General features: G+C 43.5%; 1 protein-coding gene across 1 annotated transcript in view; it reads right to left on the minus strand.

Annotated features, from left to right (window-relative positions):
- LOC124706168 overlaps positions 1-9,707 on the minus strand; it is a 21,281-nt gene extending 11,574 nt beyond the window's left edge. The window contains exons 1-3 of the mRNA XM_047237824.1: positions 8,936-9,707; positions 8,475-8,866; positions 8,106-8,395 (exon numbers count right to left, since the gene is read on the minus strand). Of these exons, the coding sequence (XP_047093780.1) occupies positions 8,106-8,395; positions 8,475-8,866; positions 8,936-9,707 (1,454 nt within the window). The remainder of the gene's footprint in view (positions 1-8,105; positions 8,396-8,474; positions 8,867-8,935) is intronic.
- Between the last annotated feature and the right edge of the window lie 413 nt (positions 9,708-10,120).

Below are 10,120 nucleotides of genomic sequence, written 5' to 3' on the forward strand. Positions count from 1 at the left end.
CTTGTTTTACTTTATAATATCATGCATGTTTTTATTTCACTAGTTAAGCATAATGGAAAACAACAAAAATATGAGAGATCTTTATGAACTTTATCTTGAATTAGGACATGATGTGTTTGAAGAGAGAATTAAAAAACCCATGGAACTTTATATGCATGCTAATGGGAATGTTATTACTATGGATGCTTTGAACACCATTGTTGCTAATGCTATGGAAAATTCTAAGCTTGGGGAAGCTGGCTCTGATGAGCATGATCTTTTTAGTCCCCCAAGCATTGAGGAGAAAATTTTCTTTCATGATTACAATATGCCTCCTATATATGATGATAGCCACCTTGTTGAATTTGCTCCCACTACAACTAATAAAATTGATTATGCTTACGTGGAGAGTAATAATTTTATGCATGAGACTCATGATAAGAATGCTTTATGTGATAGTTACATTGTTGAGTTTGCTCATGATACTACTGAAAGTTATTATGAGAGAGGAAAATATGGTTGTAGAAATTTTCATGTTACTAAAACACCTCTCTATGTGCTGAAATTTTTGAAGCTACACTTGTTTTATCTTTCTACGCTTGTTGTATTATGCTTCTTGAACTTGTTTATTTACAAGATTCCTCTTCATAGGAAGCATGTTAGACTTAAATGTGTTTTGAATTTGCCTCTTGAAGCTCTTTTTTGCTTCAAATACTATTTCTTGCGAGTGCATCATCAAAACTGCTGAGCCCATCTTAATGGCTATAAAGAAAGAACTTCTTGGGAGATAACCCATGTGTTATTTTACTACAGTACTTTGTTTTTATTTTGTGTCTTGGAAGTTGTTTACTACTGTAGCAACCTCTCCTTATCTTAGTTTTGTGTTTTGTTGTGCCAAGTTAAGCCGTTGATAAAAAAGTAAGTACTAGATTTGGATTACTGCACAGTTCCAGATTTCTTTGCTGTCACGAATCTGGGCAAAACCTCCCTGTAGGTAACTCAGAAAATTATGCCAATTTACGTGCATGATCCTCAGATATGTACGCAACTTTCATTCAATTTGAGCATTTTCATTTGAGCAAGTCTGGTGCCATTTTAAAATTCGTCAATACGAACTGTTCTGTTTTGACAGATTCTGCCTTTTATTTCGCATTGCCTCTTTCGCTATGTTGGATGAATTTCTTTGATCCACTAATGTCCAGTAGCATTATGCAATGTCCAGAAGTGTTAAGAATGATTGTGTCACCTCTGAATATGTCAATTTATATTGTGCACTAACCCTCTAATGAGTTGTTTCGAGTTTGGTGTGGAGGAAGTTTTCAAGGATCAAGAGAGGAGTATGATGCAACATGATCAAGGAGAGTGAAAGCTCTAAGGTTGGGGATGCACCCGGTGGTTCACCTCTGCATATATCAAGAAGAGTCAAGCGTCTAAGCTTGGGGATGCCCAAGGCATCCCCTTCTTCATCGACAACATTATCAGGTTCCTCCCCTGAAACTATATTTTTATTCCATCACATCTTATGTGCTTTTTCTTGGAGCGTCGGTTTGTTTTTGTTTTTGTTTTGTTCGAATAAAATGGATCCTAGCATTCACTTTGTGGGAGAGATACACGCTCCGCTGTAGCATATGGACAAGTATGTCCTTGGTTTCTACTCATAGTATTCATGGCGAAGTTTCTTCTTCGTTAAATTGTTATATGGTTGGAATTGGAAAATGATACATGTAGTAATTGCTATAAATGTCTTGGGTAATGTGATACTTGGCAATTGTTGTGCTCATGTTTAAGCTCTTGCATCATATGCTTTGCACCCATTAATGAAGAAATACATAGAGCATGCTAAAAATTTGGTTTGCATAATTGGTTTCTTTAAGGTCTAGATAATTTCTAGTATTGAGTTTGAACAACAAGGAAGACGGTGTAGAGTCTTATAATGTTTTCAATATGTCTTTTATGTGAGTTTTGCTGCACCGGTTCATCCTTGTGTTTGTTTCAAATAAGCCTTGCTAGCCTAAACCATTGTATCGAGAGGGAATACTTCTCATGCATCCAAAATACTTGAGCCAACCACTATGCCATCTGTGTCCACCATACCTACCTACTACATGGTATTTTCCAGCCATTCCAAAGTAAATTGCTTGAGTGCTACCTTTAAAATTCCATCATTCACCTTTGCAATATATAGCTCATGGGACAAATAGCTTAAAAACTATTGTGGTATTGAATATGTAATTATGCACTTTATCTCTTATTAAGTTGCTTGTTGTGCGATAACCATGTTTACTGGGGAACGCCATCAACTCATTGTTGAATTTCATGTGAGTTGCTATGCATGTTCGTCTTGTCTGAAGTAAGGGCGATCTACACTGAGTTGAATGGTTTGAGCATGCATATTGTGAGAGAAGAACATTGGGCCGCTAACCGAAGCCATGTTCCATGGTGGAAGTTTCAGTTTTGGACAAACATCCTCAAATCTCTAATGAGAAAAGAATTAATTGTTGTTGAATGCTTAAAGCATTAAAAGAGGAGTCCATTATCCGTTGTCTATGTTGTCCCGGTATGGATGTCTAAGTTGAGAATAATCAAAAGCGAGAAATCCAAATGCGAGCTTTCTCCTTAGACCTTTGTACAGGCGGCATAGAGGTACCCCTTTGTGATACTTGGTTAAAGCATATGTATTGCGGTGATAATCCGGGTAGTCCAAGCTAATTAGGACAAGGTGCGGGCACTATTGGTACACTATGCATGAGGCTTGCAACTTATAAGATATAATTTACATGATGCATATGCTTTATTACTACCGTTGACAAAATTGTTTCATGTTTTCAAAATCAAAGCTCTAGCACAAATATAGCAATCGATGCTTTTCCTCTGAGAGGACCATTCTTTTACTTTCAATGTTGAGTCAGTTCACCTATTTCTCTCCACCTCAAGAAGCAAACACTTGTGTGAACTGTGCATTGATTCCTACATATTTGCTTATTGCACTTATTATATTACTCTATGTTGACAATATCCATGAGATATACATGTTACAAGTTGAAAGCAACCGCTGAAACTTAATCTTCTTTTGTGTTGCTTCAATACCTTTACTTTGAATTATTGCTTTATGAGTTAACTCTTATGCAAGACTTATTGATGCTTGTCTTGAAGTGCTATTCATGAAAAGTCTTTGCTATATGATTCACTTGTTTACTCATGTCATTACCATTGTTTTGATCGCTGCACTCACTACATATGCTTTACAAATAGTATGATCAAGATTATGATGGCATGTCACTCCGAAATTATCCGTGTTATCGTTTTACCCGCTCGGGACGAGCGAGAACTAAGCTTGGGGATGCTGATACGTCTCCGACGTATCGATAATTTCTTATGTTCCATGCCACATTATTGATGTTATCTACATGTTTTATGCACACTTTATGTCATATTCGTGCATTTTCCGGAACTAACCTATTAACAAGATGCCGAAGTGCCGATTCTTTGTTTTCTGCTGTTTTTGGTTTCAGAAATCCTAGTAAGGAAATATTCTCGGAATTGGACGAAATCAACGCCCAGGGGCCTATTTTTCCACGGAGCTTCCAGAAGACCGAAGAACACACGAAGTAGGGCCACGAGGTGGCGACACCACGTGGCGGCGCGGCCCAGGGGGGCCCGCGCCGCCCTATGGTGTGGCCCCCTCGTCCGGCCCCCGACTCGCCCTTCCGCCTACTTAAAGCCTCCGTGACGAAACCCCCGGCACCGAGAGCCACGATACGGAGAACCTTCCGGAGACGCCGCCGCCGCCGATCCCATCTCGGGGGATCCAGGAGATCGCCTCCGGCACCCTGCCGGAGAGGGGAATCATCTCCCGGAGGACTCTACGCCGCCATGGTCGCCTCCGGTGTGATGTGTGAGTAGTCTACCCCTGGACTATGGGTCCATAGCAGTAGCTAGATGGTTGTCTTCTCCCCATTGTGCTATCATTGTCGGATCTTGTGAGCTGCCTATCATGATCAAGATCATCTATATGTAATTCTATATGTTGCGTTTATTGGGATCCGATGAATAGAGAATACTTGTTATGTTGATTATCAAAGTTATGCTTATGTGTTGTTTATGATCTTGCATGCTCTCCGTTACTAGTAGATGCTCTGGCCAAGTAGATGCTTGTAACTCCAAGAGGGAGTACTTATGCTCGATAGTGGGTTCATGCCCGCATTGACACTGGGACAGTGACGTAAAGTTCTAAGGTTGTGTTGTCTTTGTTGCCACTAGGGATAAAACATTGATGCTATGTCTAAGGATGTAGTTGTTGATTACATTACGCACCATACTTAATGCAATTGTCTCGTTGCTTGCAACTTAATACTCGGAGGGGTTCGGATGATAACCTGAAGGTGGACTTTTTAGGCATAGATGCAGTTGGATGGCGGTCTATGTACTTTGTCGTAATGCCCAATTAAATCTCACTATACTCATCATGATATGTATGTGCATTGTCATGCTCTCTTTATTTGTCAATTGCCCAACTGTAATTTGTTCACCCAACATGCTATTCGTCTTATGGGAGAGACACCTCTAGTGAACTGTGGACCCCGGTCCAATTCTCTTTACTGAAATACAATCTACTGCAATACTTGTTCTACTGTTTTCTGCAAACAATCATCTTCCACACAATACGGTTAATCCTTTGTTACAGCAAGCCGGTGAGATTGACAACCTCACTGTTTCGTTGGGGCAAAGTAGTTTGGTTGTGTTGTGCAGGTTCCACGTTGGCGCCGGAATCCCCGGTGTTGCGCCGCACTACATCCCGCCGCCATCAACCTTCAACGTGCTTCTTGGCTCCTCCTGGTTCGATAAACCTTGGTTTCTTTCTGAGGGAAAACTTGCTGCTGTGCGCATCATACCTTCCTCTTGGGGTTGCCCAACGAACGTGTGAAATACACGCCATCAACTCCACCTTCCTTGGTGGTTTCTTCCGGACTTTTCTAGAACCTTCTAGAACCTTCCGTAGAACCTTCCGCATCATTTTAATTCACATAAAATGACATCCTATATATGAATCTTATTCTCCGGACCATTCCGGAACTCCTCGTGATGTCCGGGATCTCATCCGGGACTCCGAACAAATATTCGAACTCCATTCCATATTCAAGTTCTACCATTTCAACATCCAACTTTAAGTGTGTCACCCTACGGTTCGCGAACTATGCGGACATGGTTGAGTACTCACTCCGACCAATAACCAATAGCGGGATCTGGAGATCCATAATGGCCCCCACATATTCAACGATGACTTTAGTGATCGAATGAACCATTCACATACAATACCAATTCCCTTTGTCACGCGATATTTTACTTGTCCGAGGTTTGATCTTCGGTATCACTCTATACCTTGTTCAACCTCGTCTCCCGACAAGTACTCTTTACTCGTACCGTGGTATGTGGTCTCTTATGAACTTATTCATATGCTTGCAAGATATTAGACGACATTCCACCGAGAGGGCCCGGAGTATATCTATCCGTCATTGGGATGGACAAATCCCACTCGTTGATCCATATGCCTCAACTCATACTTTCCGGATACTTAATCCCACCTTTATAACCACCCATTTACGCAGTGGCGTTTGGTGTAATCAAAGTACCTTTCCGGTATAAGTGATTTACATGATCTCATGGTCATAAGGACTAGGTAACTATGTATCGAAAGCTTATAGCAAATAACTTAATGACGAGATCTTATGCTACGCTTAATTGGGTGTGTCCATTACATCATTTATATAATGATATAACCTTGTTATTAATAACATCCAATGTTCATGATTATGAAACTAATCATCCATTAATCAACAAGCTAGTTTAAGAGGCATACTAGGGACTTCTTGTTGTCTACATATCACACATGTACTAATGTTTCGGTTAATACAATTATAGCATGGTATATAAACATTTATCATAAACATAAAGATATATAATAACCACTTTTATTATTGCCTCTTGGGCATATCTCCAACAGTAGGTTCTATAAAAACATGAGGCGGATATAAGTAGTGAGTCTATCAAGATAAAGGCATTGCTGAATTTTTTTCGTATAGGAAACAAAGACATTTCTGGTTACGAAAATAAAATATTGTAATTTCAATCTTTTTCTACTAATCTTTGTACTGCCGATATTAAACATTTATGTTGGTGATCACGAACAGTACCTTATAGGAAATCACACTGAATGTTCAAATGATCTCTAGAGCGTATTTTTGGAAGCTAAGTACACTAAAAGCGATTTTATATAAGTTAGCCAAATATATATTTGTAAATCTTATAAACTTAAAGAAAAACACACACATAGGCCTTAATTATTACTTAAACATTTAAACCTTACACAAACTATACTAGTTATGACCTGGGTGAAAATGAAAGTGCAACATTCTATGTCTTGAAAATTAGCTCTCACATTTTTATATGAATTCACCAGTTATTGCCAAATTCATCCAGATCTTTCCCCAGGTATGCTCTATTTGTGTCGACTCAATATTTATTACATCGTCAAGCCTATGCATGTTAATACATCAATTTAACATGTGCATGTTGATCATGTTACTTTGACATCCGGCTTTGTGTGTGGAAGATACTAGTTTTTCTAAACACCATGGCATCTACACATCCACTTATCTTTAGAGATTTTAGTCTACCAAAAAACAGAAAAAACAGCTACATATTGTAGTGCAAAACTTATAATGATCTGCAACAATAACACCTACGGACTCGCACTTATGGAATCACACTACGGGAGTAAGTGGATAGAAGATCACGGCCCTAAAATCACGGCACACAAAAAATAATTGGACCAACTGACTGGTTCCAAGTCACTTCGTAACCCTTGTCCGTAACAAAAGTGCCCGTATGTCTAGCACTATTGCATATGTAATGTTTGAGGTTAATATATTACACTAGGCCGTATGCACTGATTGACGTTATATTTGAGGGTAATATGTTGAGAGTGGACAAATGGAGGCCGATATTTTCAAAAATTCAGAAATCATATTTGTAAGTTTCAAAAAATTATGAAAAATGATCCTGGATGTAGTCAAGGATGGAATCTACACACATGCAAATCTCAATGTAACATTCTTAGTACTTTAGGCTACACAAAAATGGCAAATGTGTGGATCTGAGAATAGTGAATAGTGGACATTTCAAAACTATACAATCTGTCAGATTTTATTATTTGTGTAGTTTACAATACAAAGAATTTCACATTGAGATTTTGCATCTTTGTAGATTTCATCATTGCCTACATCTATGATTTTTTTTCAGATTTTTTGAGACTTAAAACTATGATTTCCAAAATTTGAAAATAAAAGGCCACATGTAGCTCGGCCTCCGTTTGCAGTTTTCCGTAATATGTTATGCTAGGCCGTATGCATTGACTGATGTAGAGGACAGTCTTCTTCTTTTTAAGAAAAACAAAAAGATATAATCTGATGAATTCCACACTCATATTTTTTTTTTTTGTAACTCAGTACTTCAAAGAGAAAACAGATTCGACAAGCAAAACATACACTCTATAGTTTTACTAGGGCAGCAACAACTTAGCCATCCTTCTTAAGGATGATGAACTATTTTGTACCGATGGAGCCTCGGCAACGTCATTTCACAAGCAAATTCCGATCATCCAAGTCAGGTACTCAGGTACTTACAGGATTTCCTTTCATGTGTTTTGCATTGTTTGTCACAATTGAAAGAAACGGGTTCTGATCACCGGAAGCTACACTACACATGTCAAAGACTCAAAGATGTCGAAACGCGAACTTGTTCCGGCTCTGTTTCCCTTGCAACGACCCTGGCCGCTACTTACAGAAGCCACTGCTTGGGGTCATACCAGGTGGATGGTTCCGGCCGTCTCTTGAGCCGGCCACCGAGATGCATCGTCGGAATTTCAGCCGGAGTCGAGGTAGTCGTAGGAGAGGCCGTGACATGCGCGGACGAATCATCTGGCCATTGTCAAGTGAACATGAAACGCATCAGGAATCGTTCGAAAAAATCAATCAGCGAATTAATCAAGCGGCACACACCGGCCGGAGCGCGGCGCGCCTCATGTCGTCGGTGCCGCTCTCCTACTACTACCTCGCCAGCGATCGTACCCCTCCAGCGCCTGCTCCGCGCGCCGCCAGATGTGCTCGTCGGACTCGGATCCCAGGAGATGCTGCACCGCCGCCGCCGCCGCCGCCGCCTCCGCTGTCGGCCGCTTCGGCGCGGCGAGCTCCACATTCCCCTCCTCTCGCTTAACTTCTGACCCCCGTTTCACCGCGGCGACCTCTGCCTTCGCCTCCTCCAGCTGCTTCCGCAGTGCGGCCACCTCTGCGTCCCGCGCCACCAGCTTCCCCTCCAGCTCCAGCGCGTAGCTCAGGGAGAATGACGTGTAGTTCACGGCCTGCAAACAAAGGATCGGGCATCGGAAATGCACATTGCGGACCGACGAACGATTTTCCGTTGCTTTGCGTTTGGCATACCTTCAGAATCGCTGCGTAGCTCGACCTGACGACCTCGGAAGGCTTGCTAGCCTCGAACACGCGCTCCTGCGGCGGCGCGACGGCGGACTGCAGCAGCTCCCGTGCAGCCTTCCAGCCCGTGGTGTCTCCGCCGTGCCTTCTGGGGAGGTTCGTCCGTGGCTTCCTAGGTAGGAAGCCCGGCGGTGGCGGAAACACGACGGAGGATGATAGCGCCGTGTTCAGCAGCGAAGGGGGCGAGCACTCCTTGTCGTTGCCTTCCTCCAGATCCCTCTTCTTCCCGCACAAAGCTGCCGATCCTGGTGCGTTGCTGCCCGGCTCGGCTTTCACCTTCTTCGTCAACGCCCTCTCCGCAAACATAGTTCTCATCATGTTGTAGACGGATGGATCCATTCCTAGCGAACAACGGCAACATCAGCAGTCCATAAAACAGGGGAATCACAGGGATTTCGATCTTCAGTTACCTTTGGAAGTATAAGGAGAAGCCGCCGCCGGCGGAAGTGGAGATGCGGCAGGTACCATAGGGCCGGCGAGGTTGCCGTCGCAAAGACATGTCATCATATCAACGGCGGCGCCAGCGCCACCATAAGCTTCTAGTATCTTCTTCGCCGATCTCTTTTCCTCACTGGTTAGCGCCGGATTTACGAAGGAGCTCTTCGACGGCTCGCCCCACTCCACGGGGCAAGGCCACGGCTCCGGCGACGAGAGGAAGAAATACAGCCTTTTCCAGTCCAAGGGAGTATTTGGCATCCCCGTGAAGCGCAGGCCGGAGCTGTCCCTGGCACGGAAACAGTACCAGCCTTTGAGCTTGTGGCTGACCGTGGACAGAACGAAGAAGCGCCGGAACACGCCCAGCGACGGCGGCACACCGACGGAACGACTGAGCGCGAGGAAGCCCGCCATGACGCGCCACCCGTTGGGCATGAGCTGGGCCGGCGCGATGCCGAAGTGGACGAGCACCTCGCAGAAGAAGCCGTGCAGCGGCACGCGCATCCCGGCTTCCAGCGCGTGCGCGTACACGCAGATATGCCCCGGGGGCGGGGGCGTGCAGGCGCGCCGGTCGTCGCCGGCGGGGCGCGGGGTATACGCGCTCGGAACGCCGTGCTTCTTGCAGAGGAACTCGACCTTGGCCTGCGTGCGCAGGGAGGAGACGAGGCGCTCGTCGACCGCGGGAGTCGACGCCACCAAGGCTGCGGTGGCGACGCCGTTGTCCGGCTCGACGGAGGAGGAAGGCATCGCACCAGTTTCTTCTGTCCTGTCCCGCAGACCGCACTGCAGCGGAAAGATGAACCTGCCGAGTGCAGACAAAGTGCAAGGGCACTTTTGGACTTGATTGGTCTTTTCTTTGGGACACAATTTTTGGTCTTTGCGCAAAAGGAATAAAGTAAGACCACTACAGTGTCTTCCAGTGTGATTCAAAGCATTATAGGAATGGCCTCTTTGTCCAAAGATAATACATCCATTCCATGAATGAAACTTATATTTAAAATTAAGCTAACCAAAGTTTAACATCTATCAACAAAGATATCATATTGAAATATATATTTTAACATGTATCTAAGAACATCTCTACTCGGTTTTCCATACGGCGTCCGACACTCCCTCTAATGGGCCATATTGGGATCAGTGGCCCGAGCCCACTCGTTATC

The sequence above is a fragment of the Lolium rigidum genome, chromosome 1 (assembly GCF_022539505.1).
Source record: "Lolium rigidum isolate FL_2022 chromosome 1, APGP_CSIRO_Lrig_0.1, whole genome shotgun sequence".
Lineage (NCBI taxonomy): Eukaryota > Viridiplantae > Streptophyta > Magnoliopsida > Poales > Poaceae > Lolium > Lolium rigidum.